Consider the following 20,494-nt stretch of genomic DNA (forward strand, 5'->3'; position numbering starts at 1 on the left):
GATACATAGGGAATCACTTAGATCATATCCAGAAGTGTATTTGTCTCAATTTATTACCTCCTGCTTTTATGTTCGATCACAATAAATCATTATTGAAATTGATTTCTTCAACTATGGCTGAATCAATTTTTTTAACTCAATAATTTATCATTTTCGAATAATTACCTACGTATCGAAGCTTCTCAACGTTATTTTCTCGATATCAAGGATTTTACAGTGGATGTATCGATAATATACAACCTAACAAAGAATAACAACCAGTGCAGAGATCCACAAATAACTTCCTACACTACCTATTTATCTCCTATAAAATATCAGAAGAAAAACATTGATATTATTTTCTAACAAGCGTCAATTGCTTGTGAAACGGTAAAGGTATATTGTTATATCTGAATAAATTTTTCTGGTGTTCGAGATCAGTATATGCTATACAGGGTGTCCTACTCTCAGTCTCAGGAGCCTTGAATAGAACTATATGCAACCTGTTAAAGTATTTGAACCCAAAAATTCACCCCAGTTTACATTGTTTTGAGTTATTCGCTTCCTTGAGTAAACAAGTGTTGAACCGGTGATCGATATTGGAAAATTACAGGTATCTAATTGGAATGGAAACGTTGATACATTCATCCCAATAAGCGTCCGATAAATATTTTCCATCGTGTGTTCACTTTGGAATCTGCAATTTCCACTAGGGAGTCTCTGAATTTTCCGTGAAGCTTTTCATTGAATCCACTTCATTCTACAGCTGGCAGTTATTCGGTGAAATGTGTCTGTTAATTTATTTTAATATTTTTTCAATCGCCTTTTTTGGGTCCATCCAGGCGCAACGTTCTTTTGATGATAATTCCATAGATCCAGATCTACTTCTAGACCTCGTGAGTAATTTTTCAGTTTTCAGTGTCTCAATTAATTTGTTTCATTTTTTTCCTGTATGAATGATTAGGTTTTCAGGAATTTTGACTCTTTTTCTTTTTGAATTGCTTCATTATGTTGATGTAAGGGAGAATAATTTTAGGGTTTAGTTTTAGGTTTAGTCAATTCGAAGAATATTAAGGGAAAAAAGTTTGATATGGGAGAAAACAAGATCATGTTGGATTTCAGTGAATTATAGGGTAAAATCTTTTTCATTGGAGTGAAAAATTTGTCGTTTTCTATCAATTCATACAGTATCCTTGAGTAAGGACCAAACCAGGTCCGAAACATCGACGAAATAAAAAATAAATTGAGAAAGAAAAAGTCTCAAAATTTCTGAAAACCTAATAAGTTATAGTCTCAATTAATATTTTGGGAATAATAATATAATTATTGACAGACGTCCTTGTTAAACTATTGCCCACTGCTGTTGTTATAGAATAGGGTCAAGTGGTGAAACATTTAACGAAAAATCTGCCGCCTAATGGTCAATTGAATAATAAAACAAATTTTCAACGTCTCATTTTATCTCAACCTGCCTTCTTAAACCCCTTAATTCCCTTCAGTGCAAAGGTGTCTCATATTTGTAGAGAAGTGTTCACACATATTTTTGACTATGCTATCCTCTAAAATAAAAGATCGTGTTTTTGTCTCATTATTACACGACTTGACCCTATGTATTGTGAGACAAGAAAGTTCAGGATGAATGAGGTATCTACATATTCTTGTCGATAAATTATTATGAAAGATGTTTCTTATTTTGAAATATCTTTCATTCGAGAATAGAATTGATATATCTGAATGTATCAGAATCAGATATCAATAATGATGTTACTTGTATTGTTGCTGTCAATTGAAGAAGTGCTCAATATACAATTGTATCTTAATTTCGAACGAGAAAAATTTGAATAAACAATTTATGTGTCAAGTTTATGAAATTCATGTTAATGTAGTTGAATACTCTTGAGACTTGACTAGTTTAGTTATTCATTTCAATACAGGGAGACAAACGATAGTTCAAAGTCCACTATTAGTGTTCTGAATGTTCACAGGCAACATTACAATGAAGGAATCATTTCAAATATGAAATAGAAAAAACAACAGAATAATTATTCCTTCAAGACAAAGCAAAAATCAACAAGAAAAAAAGAAAAAAAAACTAATTTAATAGAGTTGCTCCTTCATAATATGTATCACATTTAGATATACGATGATTTTTCTGAGAGATACGGGTGTCCAAAGTTGACTCTGAGAACTGAGGACGATGAAACTTCGAGATTTATTACTAGAAGAGCTGCTCTTTCAGAATATGTATCACATTTCCATCTACGGTTACTTTTATTGAGAGATAAACGACTCGAAAGCTGACCTTCGAAAAATCCTGAGAAAGCTGGGTTCAGTTAAAAATTCGTCAAGACTGAACGGTTGCGCCGAGATGAATGAAATTCTCAGATTTATTACTAGAAGAGTTGCTCCTTTAGAATATGTATCACATTTCCATCGACGGTTACTTTTATTGAGAGATAAACTACTCGAAAGCTGACCTTCGAAAAATCCTGAAAAATATGGGTTCAGTTAAAAATTCGTCAAGACTGAACGGTTGCGCCGAGATGAATGAAATTCTCAGATTTATTACTAGAAGAGCTGCTCTTTCAGATTATGTATCACATTTCCATCTACGGTTACTTTTATTGAGAGATAAACGACTCGAAAGCTGACCTTCGAAAAATCCTGAAAAATATGGGTTCAGTTAAAAATTCGTCAAGACTGAACGGTTGCGCCGAGATGAATGAAATTCTCAGATTTATTACTAGAAGAGTTGCTCCTTTAGAATATGTATCACATTTCCATCGACGGTTACTTTTATTGAGAGATAAACGACTCGAAAGCTGACCTTCGAAAAATCCTGAAAAATATGGGTTCAGTTAAAAATTCGTCAAGACTGAACGGTTGCGCCGAGATGAATGAAATTCTCAGATTTATTACTAGAAGAGCTGCTCTTTCAGATTATGTATCACATTTCCATCTACGGTTACTTTTATTGAGAGATAAACGACTCGAAAGCTGACCTTCGAAAAATCCTGAAAAATATGGGTTCAGTTAAAAATTCGTCAAGACTGAACGGTTGCGCCGAAATTGATGAAATTCTCAGATTTATTACTAGAAGAGCTGCTCTTTTAGAATATGTATCACATTTAGATCTACGATTACTTTTATTGAGAGATAAACGACTCGAAAGCTGACCTTCAAAAAATCCTGAAAAAGATGGGTTTGTTTAAAAATTTGTCAAGACCGAACGATTGCGTTGAGATGGATGAAATTCTCTGATTCATCACTAGAAGAGTTGCTCTTTCAGAATATGTATCACATTTAGATCTACGATAATTTTCCTGGAAGATAAACGACTCGAAAGATGACTTTGAAAAATTTCCAAAAAGATGGGGTCAGTTAAAACTTCCTCAAGACCGAACGGTTGCGCCGAAATGGATGAAATTCTCAGATTCATTACTAGAAGAGTTGCTCTTTCAGAATATGTGTCACCTTCAGATCTACGATGATTTTTCTGGGAGATACGGGGTTGCACCCAGCTCAGTCTTCAAATAAGAATAGATCATAGTAACCTTTTTAGATTGACACACTGTATACAAATCAATGGATATATTCCAGGACAAGCTCCTACAAAAACACGGATATCCAGTAGAGCCACATGAAATCGAGACAGATGATGGGTATCTTCTGACCATTTTCCGAATTCCCCATGGTAAAAATGGTACTGGTGTGAATCCCAAACCTCTTCTCCTGATGCACGGGTTGTTATCTACATCTTACAGCTTCGTCTACGCTGAATATTTCAACATGAGCATGGCCACGTATTTTGCCGATCATGGGTATGATGTATGGCTTGGAAACACCAGGGGAAATACTTATGGCAGGAAACACGTTAAGCTCGATCCCAGCAACTCAAAGTTCTGGAAATTCAGGTAAAATATAACCTTCTACAATTAGTATAATTCCATTTCTTGTCCTTATAATTGGACCACGCTCGTGCACTTCTACCAAACCAGTTTTCAACAAATGTATTGTAAAGAAATTATTGGAATTTGGTCAAAAAATAGTTCTGATTGATATAATTGGTGTAGAAAGATGATTAAGAGAAGTTGACTTTTTTAAGGACATTTTGTTACAATGTTATACAATTGTAGATAGTTTTGGACTTATGGACCATTTTTTCGTAGTTGGCACGAAATCGGTCTTCACGACTTACCCTCAACAGTAGATTACATCCTTGAAATCACAGGGAGAAAAAATTTGTACTACATTGGTCATTCTCAAGGAGGCACTATATTTTACGTGTTGGCATCCCTGAACCCTGAGTATCAGAAGAAATTTGCTCAGGTTTCCCTTATGGCACCTGGTGGATTGATGGGGCATTTCAACAATAGCCTCATTAACACTTTGTCGAAGAATCACAGACTGATATACGTGAGTGCCAAATGTGTTCTCACTTCTTCATCTGCTTTCATCTCTCCATATATGAGTTGAGGTTGCCTTCATCCATTACTTAATTATACAAATACGAGGATGTATCGATATTGAGTTAGCCTAGATCGTGCATAAAAAAAATTGCGTTATCATAGCAACGAACAATAACTCATTAGAAGTGTCAGTGTGAAGATTGAGGTCAAAAAAATAAACCAGAGTTATGCAATAAATTAAAAGAAAGAAGATGTCCACTGAAATTGTGAAAATTGAAAAATTGGGGTATCGAGCCATCATCATATAGTTCACGTCAATTTGGACATGAAAAATTGCTGCAAAATGGATACCCAAATGTTTGAGTGTTGTGCAAAAGCGTGCAAGGGTAGAAGCATCGCGTTCGATCTGAGCTCGATTTGAAAACGATGTAGACTTCTTAAACCGAATTGTTACTATGGATGAGACTTGGGTACATTTCTACGATCCAGAAACAAACTAACAATCGATGGAATGGCGACACTCTGGTTCTCCAAGACCTAAGAAGTTTCGTGTCCAAAAATCTGCTGGAAAAGTTCTTGCTTCAGTTTTTTAGGATTGCCATGGAGTAATCATGATTGATTTTTTGGATAAGGGTAGAACAATAACCGGAGATTACAATTCGACATTACTGACCACTCTACGGAAAAAAATTAAAGAGAAAAGACTCGGAAAGCTATCCAAAGGTGTTTTGTTTTTGCAGGACAACGCTCCTGCACACAAATCTCATGTTGCCATGCAAAAAATTCGTGATTTAGGGTTTGAATTACTAGAACACCCCCCTTATTCACTAGATTTGGCTCCATCCGACTATCATCTCTTTCCTCAACTGAAAAAAAGTTTAAAAGGTCGTAAATTTTCTTCCAACAAGGAGGTATTAGAAGCTGTGGAGGTCTGTTTCGCAGAGCAAGAAGAAACATTTTGTTTAAAAGGTCTAGAGACGTTGCATTTTCGCTGTAACAAATGTATCCAATTAAGAGGAGAATGTTGAGTAATAAAATATTTTGACAATGAAATTTTGTTTGGTTCTATAGTAGGCTCAGAATTTATCAATATATCCTCGTATACTCCTAACATTTCTCTGCTCAAATTCATTTCCATCAATTTTAGGGCTTCCAAGAGAAAATTGCTTTTCAAGTGCCATCTTAAGGGATTCAGGCTACCTGCCTAACTCAAATAAAGCTTAAATCTCATATTTTGGAGATTCAACGTTCAAATGTTCCTCAGTTTATTCTTTCATAAATTCCATCATTCACTCATAGCATTTCCTCATCTGGAAAACTCTTCATCAGAACCTCTTTGGCAATAAAATTTGGTAAGGATAATTATTTCCTTTCAGAGATTTTTCACCAATTTTCCAGAATTTCCACCGAATTGGCCTATTATAAAAAAAGTCCTCAGAGATTTATGCATTGGAACGATACTGAAGGATATTTGCAAGAGGACTGTAAAAATTGTGTTTGGGGAAGGGGTTGAAATTGATGAGGTCAGTTTTTTGAGATTTATCAAAGATTATATAGTTAGGTTAAGGTGGGTGTTATGAGTTGTTGGAAAGTGGGCAATATGATATTAATTATTTGTGAGTTATAGGGCTGTAAAATGTATGGAACTAAATCAATCGATTTTTAATTCTCGTATTATTTCTTAGAGTTTTTGATTTGTGTGACTTTTGATTTGGAATTGGGGAAAATTGTTGCCCTTTTTCCGTAGATTAAATTTTGATAACCCTGGAAAATATTGACATCATCATCATTTTATAACTTTTCAATTTTCAGAAGTATTTTCCTATGATAATAAATACCCTTACATCCGTTTCTGCAAAACAGGCACTCCATTATGCACAGAATATTGATGAAGGTAATATCTGCTACAATATTGTACCCAGTAATTTTTAGTTTGCAAAATTTTCAACTTCCAATCAAAAAATATTCGAATTGATTGTTTCTCCTCAAGTATCAATGACTTTAAATTCATTTCATTACCGTTGAGGGTTATATATCCATTCACGTTTTGCTGTATGAATTTCTAGGAAGATTCAGGCAGTGGGATTATGGAAAGAGAGAAAACATGGAAATTTATGGACAATCTGAACCACCAGATTACCCAGTGCAAGAGATAAAAGCGCCTGTAGCAATATACTACGGCAACAATGATAATGTTGCTTTTGCTGGAGTAAAAAATTCTTTTTTTTTGTCGATGAAAATGTTTATGAATATTTCGTTTTAGGACCAAGAAGAAATGTGTAGAAGGCTAAAGAACTGCACAATATACAAGATGCCAAATCCCAAATGGAATCATTACGACTTCATATTCTCAAAGAACATGAAGAAGAAATTGTACAAGCCCTTGATGAAATACATGGAAAGGTTCGACATGTTATGAAGGCATTGTGCTCATGAATTTTCATACCATAGATCTATGAAATCGAATAAATATTACAAGAAAAATTGTTTTCCTGCTCATAATCTGCAAGCCTAAATGATATTTTAAGCAAATTTTAAATAGAAAACGTCTCATCAATAGTTCCCTCAATGCTGGTCTAAGATCTACTTTTTAATATAATTGGAGATGAAGAAGGGAGATTACTTGAGTAATTTCAAGGAAAAAAAGTTCAATAAAAATGAGATCTCAAAGTCTTTTTTCTCATAGTATCAGTATCTACACTCCACAGAGATAGTGTAATTGGGAGTTTACATTTCTTCACTTTAGCTTACTAGCTGGATTTTTCATGACCATTTGGATTTTTCTGAGGATTTCGAAAGAACAGTTCAAAATATTTTTCTCGAAATCGGTAGTAGATACGTCAATACTACAGGAGACCATAAAGTTTAGTATAACAACAAAGCTTTTTTCAAATTTTCAGTGGCTCACCAAAAAAGAGACCAGAGGACATTGTTCCAGAAAAATATCACCCTGTAGATTTACTATCGAAAGAGGCACATCACCTGGTGTGAACTATCAATTATAATATTCATGCTAAACTTCAGTTGAATATCTTTTGAAATGTAGATACTACAAGAGAAAAACTTTAAAAAAATTCAACACCCTGTATCTCGAAAACGGTCCCATGTTTATGAGACTCTTTTCTTAAAATTACTCAAAGAATCTCCATTTCTCGATTATACCTCCATTTTAGGAATACCCTGTATATGTGCGCGTAGATGTACACATTTTGAGGAAATAAATCTAAAAACAGATATTCAGAAGGTTAATATGAATAATTAATAGTATAATATCAAATGAGCGTCTAATCATGCTTTTCACTTTTCATTTACCAAACTATACCGAGTGTTTCTCAATTTGCATTTTCCACAGGAGTGAATTCAAGTCTGAATTCAGGATTTAAAGTTACAATGAAAGTTCAAGTGAAAAGTTCACTTCAAAAGCACTTATTATTATTTCTTACTTCTCTCATACAAGGTGTAAATGAATAGTTTCGGGAAAATTTAAGGGGTGATTCCTGGTCAAAAGACTGTGGATCTTTCATAAACAATTTTTTTTGTTGAGCAGCTGTTACTTAACCCTCTAATACCCAAGTCCGCCTTGAGACTGGTTGCATATAAGTGGATACAAAATTATTCTGCCCATGTCCGCCTTCAGTATAGGTTCATTTTGTGAGAACAGGTGTTAATGTAAATCAGTTAACTATTTGCGAAAAAAAGATGTAGATTACTTAAGCTAATTTGAAACTATACGGAAATAATTATAAAAAAGGAAAAAAAACTTGGGCATTAGAGGGTTAAATACAGCTACCTAAATATGGCACCTGGAAAGACATTTTTAATTTTACCTCAAAACCAGAAAACTTACAGTGAAAAGGCAATCATGGTAATGATTTTGGATATCCTTTAGGTATTTGAAATATTGAAAAATTTTCATTTTATGTTTTTGATCGTTATCTGTAGTAAAGAACTATTTAAAAAAAAAATTTAATTTTAAAAATAGTTTTAATCCCAATTTTTAAAGCAGTTGGACTTTTTCCCAATTTCTCCACAATTTTCCATTACCTCGCTCAATGTCAAGGTCCGTGTACAAAATGTTCATACTAATTTTTATCAATCCTCTAATTCATTGCGCTTTTTGCACTCAATAAATATTTTCCAATGCCAATAAGCTACGGAAACAAGCGAATTTTCCGGAGTATCAAACCGCTCAAATCGAACTAATTCACTCAACATTCGTTGTGCGATTCGGTAACAATGGTAAATTTTTTCGGAAAGTGGAACTTATTTTTTTTATTGGCCGTTTGTACGGGCGTCTTATGGATGACGTATTTCTCCATGGGTAAAGAGATTGATTCAGATCTTTTTCTCGATCTCGTGAGTATTCTGAGATAGGCTTACCTACATTTCGAAGGATTTGCATATTTTCCGACTGTTATGATCGAAAGAAATTCGTGGAAGATTCTGATTCGAGGATCACAATTCACATTGGCGATGAAACAAAGAATTAAGACCGTTAGAATAAGATTATTTATGAAAATCAACGTTTATGATGTCGGAAATGCAATCCTAAGTTTTCACTCACTGAAGTGCAATTCGACCCAGTACTAATTATAATTCCACTTATAGAAGGCTCTCTACTGGTAGGATTAGTCAGAAACCGATCTTGTACATCTGTGGTAGATCTTTGGCGTCCATTTCTCATTTCAGCTCATATTCCTCATTTCCAGGACGTTCTCCTGAAGAAGCACGGATATCCAGTGGAAACGCACGAGATAAAAACAGATGATGGGTACCTGTTGACCATTTTTAGGCTGCCTCACGGTAAAAACGGTTCTGGGGTTAACCCCAGACCCATACTGATGATGCACGGTATGTTCGGTACGGCCTATAATTTCGTGTACACCGAGTATTTCAACATGAGCAAGGCGGGATATTTTGCGGATCATGGTTACGACGTTTGGCTGGGAAACGCAAGAGGGACCACTTATGGGAGGAAACACGTCAAGCTTCATCCCAAAAACGCCGATTTTTGGAAATTCAGGTAAAGAAATCTTTTTCTCTTTCGAAAACTATGTGCTAAGATGAAGGTGAATGCCATTTGTATGTTCTTCCTCATAGACGACTGTTATTTTATCCACTAGAGGTGAAACCCTCTATTTTTACAGACCGAGGCACTGGCTGTTTAAGTATGCGTTCGGGAGTGTCTTAAAATGAATCTCAAAGGGCATATCTGTATCACCACTGACAGTCATGCCATGCTGAGGCCACTGCCAAAGATCTCTGCTGACATGAGAGTGCCATTATACCATAAAGCAACTGGCAAGAGGCAATAAGGTGACTCTACTATGGGTACCAGGGCATTGTGGTGTTGAAGGAAATGAAAAAGCCAATGAACTTGCAAAAATAGCATCAAGGTTAACACTTGCTGCAACAATGGGAGTTGAATAACAGAATAACCTTTTGGAGAAACACTCCTGGACCTACTCAGTCAAAGAAATTCGTGATGATTTCACCGACCTACATCAGAAAACTGCTGAAGCTGTCACAAGCTGAGCTTCAGGTGATGGTGGGACTGCTGACAGGGCACTGTCGGTACAAATATCATTTATACCGTATGGGAGAGTCAGCAGATGAGATTTGTAGGCTTTGTGGATCAGAAGCAGCAACAACTGAACACATGGTATGCAAGTGTCCAGAGCTGGCTGGCCTAAGAACAATTAATATGGGGAAACTATTCTTGGGAACTCAAGAGGTAACAGCCAAGGCCCCTAAAGATGTTGTCGGTTTTATCAACACCATTGACGACCTCCTTGGGTTCCATTCCTATGGATGAGTAGAGTGGAGAACAAAAGATCTACATGGTCGCAGTTTCCAAAAGGCTAACCGAGCCCTAATGTTGGAAAATTGAATAGATACAGCGTAGACTGAGAAGATGCGGCCAAAATTGAGTTAGGATCTTGCCCTAACTCAACGTTTTTGCCTCTAAGGCCACTGTTAGTCTTCAATAAATTGATAATATGGTATAACTTAAATGGTATGATCATAGAATGAAACTGTGTGAAATGAATTCGAAGAGATGGCTTCATTTCCCTTTTTTGCAGCTACCATGATATTGGCCTTCATGATTTGCCAGCAACGGTGGACTATATACTGAACGTAACTGGAAGGAATAGTTTGTTCTACATTGGACACTCCCAAGGCGGTACCATTTTTTACGTGTTGGCATCACTGAGACCAGAGTATCAGAAGAAATTTGCACAGGTTTCTCTTACAGCGCCCGCTGGGTTCATGGCCCACTACCAAATGACCAGAATCAAGGCAGTGTCAAGACACCACAGAACATTATACGTAAGAGGACTATCTTTCGCCTAAGGTTCCTTATGACATATTCACTAATTCAATTGAGCGAATTTCTTAGTCTCAAATTAAGATTATAAATGAGAAAAGGTTAATTAAATGAAAACCCTAATCTGTTGGTCTTAAATCCTTACCTGCAACATAACAAGGGCGGCTCGTCAGAGGAGGCAAGGGAGGCTAAGCCTCCTCATAAAGCTTAGAGCTAAAATACATTCACTTCGGGCATGTCCTCATTTTCAGAAAGTAATTTCTATATAAATTTTCCTAACACCTGAACTAGATATTCAGATAAAAATAAGTTCATTTTTCGGTCCTCCGCTCATAAAAATCCAGCATAACAATCATACAATCCACCGGCTGCGTACGCGTCCGCCGCTTCGAATGTGAATATTTCCTAGTACTGCCTATTCGGACGGAGGCTGTTGGGCCTGCTGCCTCCGTTGATAGTGTAACTCACGCATACGTTCTCTGGACTCACATACTAGCCGAACAAGAATTCAGCTGACTTACTGTACCATATTCGCCCGTAAAATGTACCAGAGGAGGCACAGCTCCCCTGTTCACCATCGATTTTTTCGTGCCGTCTTCGACTATATTCGGCGGTAGGGGCGTTGTCCGGCGGTAGTTGTTATGATTTCAATTTTCAATTTGAATGTAACGACTTCGTGGAGAACTGGAACTTCGGGAAATTTGTGATATATTCTTGTTAAGATAGGTTGTTTTGTTAGGGCGTTAGGGGTAAGTACTGATACGGATAAAAAAATAAAATGGAATTGAATATTGAGAATTAACTGTACACGTTGTTAAAACCTTTACAAGACCTCCACCAAATTTAATTACACTAAAGTCTACCGAAAATCGTCAGAATAGAAGTTTCAGTGTTGTTTGGTACGATAAATGTGATTGGTTAACTAGATCGATCAAACGGGAAAAATTATTTTGCTGGCCATATTTATTATTTTCTCATCAAACAGAATATACTTCATGGTTCAAAGCGGGGTTTTCAGATTTGAAAAATTTACCGCGATCTATCGAAAGGCATAATAAGTCAAAGGAGCATATAGCATCCTCTTGCATTCAAAATAATTCTTAGAACTGACAACTTTTCATTATGTTGAAGAAGTATACTTTATTGACTGATAAGAGTTTGTTCCAACACTCCTCGAAAACTATTAGCCTCCTCAGCTCTCATGACCACGAGCCGCCACTGCAACATAATCTTACATCATTGTAACTTATATCCCTCTGCTTGAGTTGAACACATGGAAATTTTCAAATTTTTATACAAGTGATGATTTTTTTCAATTTTTTTCTAAGGAACTTGCTCTGAAGACAAATAACATGGAATTTCCACCTTCTTGGCTGAATTTCCCAGGTATTCTTTCGTCTCTTTGCGTCGGTACTGTAATGGAGAGCTTCTGTCAAAGGGCTTTTATAAATTTTAATGGTGAAGACTCAGGAGAACTCGATATGGTGAGTACTTGGACTAACATCACAATAATTAGAGGGTGACTGTGTAAAGTCTCTTCATTAAATGACAAAAAAGAGTATCTAGTGTCAACTGACATTGACGAAAATCGAAAAAACGGATTGTAGCATTGTCACCAAATACTTGTAGTTAGAGGAAACCAGTTTTATTTTGTCCCTTTCATTAAAATTTTAAGAAGACAGTTGTACCATTTATGCGACATCGGTCTTGAAATCGTATTGTTGGCAATATATGGATGGCAGAATTGGAAATGAATTGGGAAAGGAGTGAAATTAATTCCGAGAATTTATAACTGCAGTCTGTCTGAAGAAATTGGTAACCTTTGAATAGCTAAAAATCTAACGTCCAGTTTCATAATCAAATTTAAAGTTACCTTAAGCTTAAAGCTTCCTTTAGTGTCATTTTTAGTAGGAAGCTTTAAAATTAAAGCTACTTTAGGTTTGATAATGAAACCGGCCGTAATAGTTCCATTTATAATTATCATGAATAGATTTAGCTGTGCATACTACCGTTGCATCAGCACCCCATGAAATACCATCAGCTAGTTTATGACGTATATTGTAGCTTGTTTTCAACTTCAGAAGCAAATTTTCCAAATAGGCTTTGAAAGAAGGCGAATTACCGAAAAATACACTCAATTCTCTATGAGTATTGTGATGACTATTCCAATTATCATTTGCAGATTTTGAGTTACGAACAAAAATTGCCATTTTCAATAATCCTGAATTAGAAATAGATGCATAAATTTTATTGACTTCATTATTTTCAGAAAATTTTTCCTATGTTGATACATAGCCTAACAACTACATCCGTAATGCAGAATCTTCACTATGCGCAAAACATCAATGCAGGTAAAAATGAATCTTACAAGTTTTTTTTCGAATGGATTGTTTCCTGAGTACCTATATTTCAGTGGCAGTTCCAGGAGTAATTTCATATTTTAAATTCTGTAATAATGAAAGGAAACTACTTTGAAATTCATTCCTATTTGAAGGAGTGAATAAATAAGAAAAAATTCGGTCAAGTTCTCAAAGAGCAACTGTTCTAGTAATAAATGTTATTTTTCATATCATTTCATCTGATAATTTTCAATTGTATTTTCGATGTTATAAACACACTCAGTATTTCGATTTTTGTAGAAAAATTCAGGCAATGGGATCATGGAAAAGAGAAAAATCTAGAAATTTACGGTCAAGCTGAACCTCCAGAATATCCAGTGGAAAAAATAGAAGTACCAGTAAGGATTTACTACGGATGTAATGACAAAATGGCTGCTGAAGGGGTGAGAATTATAATTGATATCAGAATATTTAATTTCCATTTGAATTCCACACGAAATCAATGAAATATTCTATTTTAGGACCAAGAAGAAATGTGCCGAGTATTAAAAAACTGCACAACACACAAAATGGGAAATCCAAAGTGGAACCATTTCGACTTTTTGTTTTCCAAGAATTTCGAGAAGGTGCTTTTCGAACCTATGATAAAACACATAGACACCTACGAACTTTCTTGAAAATTAAGCCAAAAAATTTCAACCATGTATCAATTTTTATATTTTTTAAGATCAATTGAACTGAATAAATAACGAAAGAAAATCATGAAAATATTTTAGTTCGAATGAGAGTCAATAATGGATAAAATATGATGGTAACGCAGAATGGATTTCAATTAAGATATTCTGCTGTTACAATTGTGGAATTTTTCGATCAGATTCGTAAAAATACGAAGGAGTAAGAGGGTCACATAATTACATGAACTTTTTTGAATCCTGACTTATAAGTTGGGATCTTAAGATTCTGAGTGGATAAGGATAATCTATATTCATCATAAAGAATCCAGAAATAAATAATTAAATATTCATTAAGGTTATTTTAGAAAAGTGCTTGCGGTTTTCTAGAAACTTATTTCGGATTTTCTTTATCATATTCTACGAAAAACTCAAGAAGTTTCGAAAAAAAAGGATAATGAAACTTGGATATTGTTTGCCTACAACTGAAATTCAAAGGATATCTTGAATTTCAAAACATTATGCATTGATTCCAATTTCTAATATCTAGATCGAAAATTTTCGTAATCCGCTGCTAGGAAACACGTACATCAACGATCAAAAAGCAGCCTCAATGCCGGTATGTTTTCACGAATTATGAAAAAAACAAACGTCAGTGTCAATTGAATATCCTGAGCTTCCGAAAAATTATTATAAAACTTAGTGAAGGCAGAGTTTTGTACCAAAAATATGGAATTGTTCAATTCTAAAAACGATGGAGTGAAGAATGTTAAAGAGATATTAGATATGGACATCATTGAAAAGGTCGAGGACACAAAGAAGGAAATATGTATTGAAGAAATAAACTTCACCCATCAGTGAGTAGATTTGATTGTTTTATCCGTCTATATATTCAACGAATTGAAGAAATTTTTCATTCGATCGAAGACAGATAGAGCTTTGATTTTAATGGCTTGTTTGAGATGACAGCTTTCTGAAAATGTGATTTTCAGATTTTCTCTATCATCAACGAATTTTGAATTGAACCTACCCCTCTATATGGATTAAGGTGCTTATTCTCTCAAACTTCTAGCTCAAAACGAACTTAAATTTCTAAACGAATCGACAAGATGAGAAAAATATTAGAAAAACGGTTTTACTCTGACCGAAAAATAAATCTTTTTCTATGCGATATACCCTATGTTAACTATTAAGAAGGTTCTTACTGCTAAGATGTCAGTTCATCCAACGATTCAGGGTGTCCAGAGGATGGAGAACTCACCAGATGTTGTGGATGCTTCGTTTGAGTTCTGACCACTGTTTCTATCTTGTTTACGGACCTCCTCAGGAAAGCTTCCACTTTTACATTTAACTATGCTCTAATCTGCCACTGTTAAGAACCCAAACTTGTGCCGGTCAAGGATAATTTGGAAACGTAACATTGAACATTGATTATTGTATCAATTTCCAGGGTATTCGGAGATCTAAATCCCTTAGATCACAAAATAAACGACGCCATTCCTAGAAGCAACGAAGATCTACTCGATAAGTCATCGAAAACCGAAGAAAAACCAATTCCCATCATTTTCATATCGATCGGGGACCAGTTCGAGACAATTGGGTCAAAAGAGAAGCAACAGGGGGTCTCTCAAAAGCCAAAAAAGAGATCTCTTCTGTGCTGTCACCTATGCGAATACTCAGCCTTCCGTTATGCCTCCAAAAAACCTTTCGTGAATCTGTCCGACATCCCTAGGGTGAGATTCAAGAGTCGGTCGAAGGTCAAGGAGCACATGACGCAAGCGCATCCGAATTTCAAGATGCGCAAGTGCTATTTCTGCGGCTACGAAACGTTGTACAAGAGCAGCTTGGACAGGCACATCGATGGTATCCACCTGAACCTGCGCAATCACAAGTGTCACTTGTGCGATTTCAGCTCAACGCGCAAGTACGACCTGAAGAGACACGTGGATAACGTCCACTTGAACCTGAGGATCCACAAGTGCCTCCTGTGTAAATTCAGATCAAATCGTAAGTACGGACTGAAGAAGCACTTAGAAACAGTCCATTCCTACTATTACGAAGAACTAGTGGGAGACGAAATGGAAAATATTGAACTGTACGATCCAAACCATCCACGTGAATGCAAGCTGGAAACAACTACCCTTCCCGACGATCCCCAAGGGTTATCGAAATGTTACAGATGCCATTTATGCGACTACAGTTCGAACAGAGAGAGCAACGTGGAACGGCACATCTTTTTCGTACATTTGAACATGAGGAAGAAGAAGAAACCTATTCAACGCGTCCATGAATGCCGTTTTTGCGATTTCAACACCAACGATAGGGCCAGTTTGAGGAAGCACATAATCGGGGTGCATTTGAACCTGAGGAATCACAAGTGTCACCTGTGCGAATACACCTCTAATCACAGAAGCACCCTCAAGACTCACATCAACACTGTACACTTGAATTTGAGAAGGCATAAATGCAGCGTTTGTGAATACAGCTCGAATCATAAGAAAGTTTTGAGGGCGCACTTTAAAAGTAAACATTACGTTAAGAAAAAACGTGAATAGTTTTCTGGTAATAGTTTTTTTTTATTTCATGTTAGTTAAGTCTTTTGTGATGCTATATGCGAAAACAGTATGTGATGAGGATGTGAATAAACAGTTTTGAATTTCTGTTGCTCTTTTGGAATCATTTCAATAGTTAATTTTAGAAGTATTTTTCTATAGAAGGAAAGACCCAGCCTAGAGAAGTAGCAGTATTCCAGTTTATGACGTATTTTCAATTACACTCATCAAAAATTCAAGATAATTTGGGTACATGTGAAAGTATATGAAGGGAATGGCAACATACTGCTTTACAGAATGGTTACAGAATGCCTTGCCATTGCAAGCCTGCCGAAGAGCGTCTTGGACGAGAGAGGACTTGACCTCCTTGAAGTGCTCTCAGATACTGGAGTTCATTGAAGCTCTGTAACTGAAGGACGTGCTGTATATATTCAGCTCTGATGAAAGGCACAATATACCTAAAGGTTACAGTGGAATATAACTTCTTTACTAAATTATGACTATAACTAATCCTAAGACACTAAAACAAACCTCAAAGGGGCGCATATCTACATCGGACAGCCAGGCCAAGCTGAGATCCCTGGAATCACATTACCAGGGATCTCTGCTGATATGGGAGTGCCATAATACCATAAAGCAACTGGCCAGAGGCAATAAAGTGACTCTACTATGGGTACCAGGGCATTGTGGTGTTGAAGGAAATGAAAAAGCCTATGAACTTGCGATGAGAGCATCAAGGTTGACACCTGCTGGACCTGAGCCTTTTTGTGGGCTTGGAAAATACCACTATGAGGCAGCTGTCCAACAATGGGAGTTGAACAACAGAAAAACCCTCTGGAGAAACACTCCTGGACTCACTCAGTCAAAGAAATTCGTGATGATTTCACCGACCTACACCAGAAAACTGCTGAAGCTGTCACGAGCTGAGTTTCGGGTGATGGTGGGACTGCTGACAGGCCACTGTCTGTACAAGTATCACTTGTACCGTATGGGGAAGTCAGCAGATGAAATTTGCAGGCTCAGTGGATCAGAAGCAGAAACAGCTGAACACATGGTATGCCAATGTCCAGAGCTGGCTGGCCTAAGAACCATTCATATGGGGAAACCGGTCCTGGATACTCACGAGGTAACGGTCAAAGCCCCTAAGGATGTTGTCGGCTTTATCAACACCATTGACGACCTCCTTGGGTTCTTATGAATGAGTAGGATGGAGAACAAAAGATCTACATGGTCGCAGTTCCCGAAAGGCTAACCAAGCCACAACAACCCCGATTCAAATAAGAATAATAATAATAATAATAACCGACTGCTGAACATAACGAGAGGGAAAATAGAAGATGGTACGTTCAAACTCAAGAATGGTGCAGAAATTCAAGCATTAAAGGAAGGAGGCATATTGGCACATACAAGTATCTAGGCATAAAACAGGCAAGAAAAATCAATCAGAGCCAGATGAAGAAAGAATTAACGGAGGAATTTACCCGAAGATTGAGAAGGATAATGAGAACTGGCCTTAACAGCAAGAATCTGATAAAAGCGATTAACACCTACGCTTGCTCGGCGCTTAGTTATTCATTCGGTATCATCTCTTTGACGACCCCCAATTCAGCAGCTTTACAGAGAAAAATAAAGACAATGCTGACTAAACACAATAAACATCACCCCAAAAGCTCAATAGAACGGACAGAGCTGCCACGACATCTTATGGGTTGAGGAATTGTTGATTTGTCCAACCGTATGTCTCAGGAAATTGCAGGACTTCGAAAATATTATGTATTATGTATTTCCTGAGCAAGGCTGCTTTGTCAGAACTCCATCGAGTAGTGTGTGTTGCTGATAGTTCTACACCATTGAAGCTACAGCAGGACCACTTGGAAACCGTCGAACACTCTGCAGAAAGTAAAATGCAGAAACTGATTGGCAAACCTTTGCATGGAAGGCACCAGAACGAGGTCAACCATGATTACGTCGACATATCTGCGTCGAACTACTGGTTGACTCCCGGAAGGTTGTTTCCTGAGACAGAAGGAGCAGGAATCCAACCGACAGCAGGGAGCCGAGGAGCGACCCTTACCTGACCACCACCACGAGCTCGAAAACCTGGAAAGGGTTCCAACAGAGCTTAATCCTTTTGATATCTGAGATATCTGGAATAAATGAATTTTCCTCTGGAGAGGAGTGTGAAAGCCGCAAGGCTAAAGTCATAATAACCCTAAGACAAAATTCATTAATACTGGGTATACGCTGTTTTCTGCGTCACTTAGTATACGCGTCGCCCTTCCAGCGTTACACGCAATAATCACCTTATGAGCTACACACCGCAAGGTCATAACTTTTCGATACCATTCTCTCGTTCGAAATAACAACCACCACCCCGTCGGTTACCCTCAAATACCTGGCGATCACGTAAACTCTCCACCTTCCCTAAATTATAAAAATCTATCGATCGACCCAGTTCCATCGCCATACGTGTCTTAGTATCAAGCCAGCCGAGTTGTCAGCAACATTCCCATCCGAAACCGCTCCCAAATGGCTCCGAAACTCTATGTCATGCCTGCCAGCCCCCCATGCAGGGCTGTGATGATGCTGGCCAAGGAGATCGAGCTAGAGGTGGAGATTGAGGAAGTGGATAGGAATCAGCTGAAGACCCCGGAGATGCTAGAGGTAAGAACCATAATGCTTGTGTTTGTTTCTCTGTAGGAATATCTGCTTTTGATCGATTTTTTCAAGGGTGGCGTTCGTAAACATATATTTCTATGGTGATTCGAAGGTTTACCCTTGAAACTGTCTCATTTTGGTGAAAGATGTTAATTCATTAAAGAGTAGGAGATATGGCAAAACCCCTGTTTGTTCTGAGTGAATAATATCCCCCCTTCTTCAATCTGAACCAAAATTCATTCGAAAATTCCTAGAAACCACCAAAATTGAGGGTGAGATCCAGTCTTCTTGCAACTTGAGAAAAAATCGAAGAGTTGAATGAATTCTTAGTGAAATCAATAGTCTTCATCCTAACAATCAACTACACTCGTGAAACTAACGCAACAAAGGGAGTTTCATTTATCAAATGACTGCGTTAAGCTTGTATGGTCACACAGGTGAAGGTCATTTTTTCTCTACACGTATCGATTGTACTGAAAATTGATTGGTGTACAATAAAAGCTCGTACACCTATTTTGGTCAGAAGTTTCCATATCAGATGACATTTGGTTTGACCAAGAAGAATAGAGTCATCTTGCATTCTTCCAGTTCAAGTTTATGACTTCATAATCAAGCTTTCCATGATTTTTTCAGTTGAATCCTGAGCATACAGTTCCCATTCTGGTTGACGATGACTTCGTCCTATGGGAAAGCCATGCAATCATGCCATACCTTGTGGGAAAATATAGCGATAAAGAGTCCCTCTACCCCAAGGATGACCTTCAGAAAACTGCCATTATAAACCAAAGAATGCATTTCGAATCTGGAGTCCTCTTTCAGAGATCTACTACAGCCATTGTGAGTACAACATAACAGAATAAGAACGAAATAGAAGTCCATCTATTAAACACAGAAAGATAAATTTATTATCGAAATTATAACCTTCCTTTCCAGTTTTACTGGTCATCTGTGGCAATACAAATTTTGTCTTTCCTTCTTTATTTTCAGTTAGTTCTTAAGATTTGTAGATCAAAAGATCTTTAGTTCAAAAACCCGTTAGTTCTGATTGTCAATAGTCCGATAGTTCAAATGTCCAACTCCTCAATTGGGAGTAACTTATGACGTCAGTACTTCTGACTCTTGGTTTCATCTGTAGACGTTCCTAGCTGACCCATTTGAGAGTTTTACCTATTCTAGGCTCCACTGTTCCAAGGGATAGGGGATATAAGTGACGACGACCGCGATAAGATCATAGAAGCTTTCGGTTACATCGAGAACTACCTGGAGAAAACGCCATATGTCGCCGGGGAGGAAATGACAGTGGCAGATCTGAGCATACTGTCAACTGTCGCATCCATAGAACTCGTGATACCCGTGGAAGAGGACAGATTCCCCAACCTATCAAGTTGGCTGAAGAGTGGAAAGGAGCTCACCTATTTCGAGGAGTGCAACTCTAAGGGTTTGGCTGAGCTCAAGGATTTGATCGACGCTGCATCTGCATAAAAACGTTTTTCTTGATTATCATGCGCACACCGTTTTTCATTGGATGAAGTAAAGTGTTTAGATTGAATTTTGCCTT

At 37.0% G+C, this 20,494-nt stretch overlaps 3 protein-coding genes across 4 annotated transcripts; all 3 read left to right on the forward strand.

Moving 5' to 3' along the window:
• The first annotated feature begins 749 nt into the window (after positions 1–749).
• On the forward strand, positions 750–13,793 carry LOC123320105 (lipase 1-like). Of its 2 annotated transcripts, none has more exons than XM_044907286.1 (7): positions 750–875; positions 9,098–9,411; positions 10,472–10,718; positions 12,045–12,200; positions 12,986–13,067; positions 13,356–13,498; positions 13,577–13,793. In XM_044907286.1, exons 1-7 carry the CDS (start codon positions 765–767, stop codon positions 13,730–13,732), a joined length of 1,209 nt encoding a protein of 402 aa, XP_044763221.1. In that variant the 5' UTR covers positions 750–764; the 3' UTR covers positions 13,733–13,793. The 2 variants fall into 2 exon arrangements, with proteins under 2 accessions (XP_044763221.1, XP_044763219.1); XM_044907284.1 differs by lacking the exon at positions 750–875 and adding an exon at positions 8,599–8,744 and having other exon boundaries at positions 13,577–13,785.
• Positions 13,794–14,063: 270 nt separating this feature from the next.
• LOC123321118 (zinc finger protein 711-like) lies at positions 14,064–16,281 on the forward strand. Its single transcript, XM_044908621.1, has 2 exons — positions 14,064–14,583; positions 15,177–16,281. Exons 1-2 carry the CDS (start codon positions 14,456–14,458, stop codon positions 16,279–16,281), a joined length of 1,233 nt encoding a protein of 410 aa, XP_044764556.1. The 5' UTR covers positions 14,064–14,455.
• Positions 16,282–18,620: 2,339 nt separating this feature from the next.
• LOC123320197 (glutathione S-transferase 1-like) lies at positions 18,621–20,485 on the forward strand. The gene is made up of 3 exons (XM_044907400.1): positions 18,621–18,942; positions 19,570–19,773; positions 20,113–20,485. Exons 1-3 carry the CDS (start codon positions 18,808–18,810, stop codon positions 20,416–20,418), a joined length of 645 nt encoding a protein of 214 aa, XP_044763335.1. The 5' UTR covers positions 18,621–18,807; the 3' UTR covers positions 20,419–20,485.
• The last annotated feature ends 9 nt before the right edge of the window (positions 20,486–20,494 follow it).

Source organism: Coccinella septempunctata, chromosome 9, assembly GCF_907165205.1.
Source record: "Coccinella septempunctata chromosome 9, icCocSept1.1, whole genome shotgun sequence".
NCBI classification, from domain to species: domain Eukaryota; kingdom Metazoa; phylum Arthropoda; class Insecta; order Coleoptera; family Coccinellidae; genus Coccinella; species Coccinella septempunctata.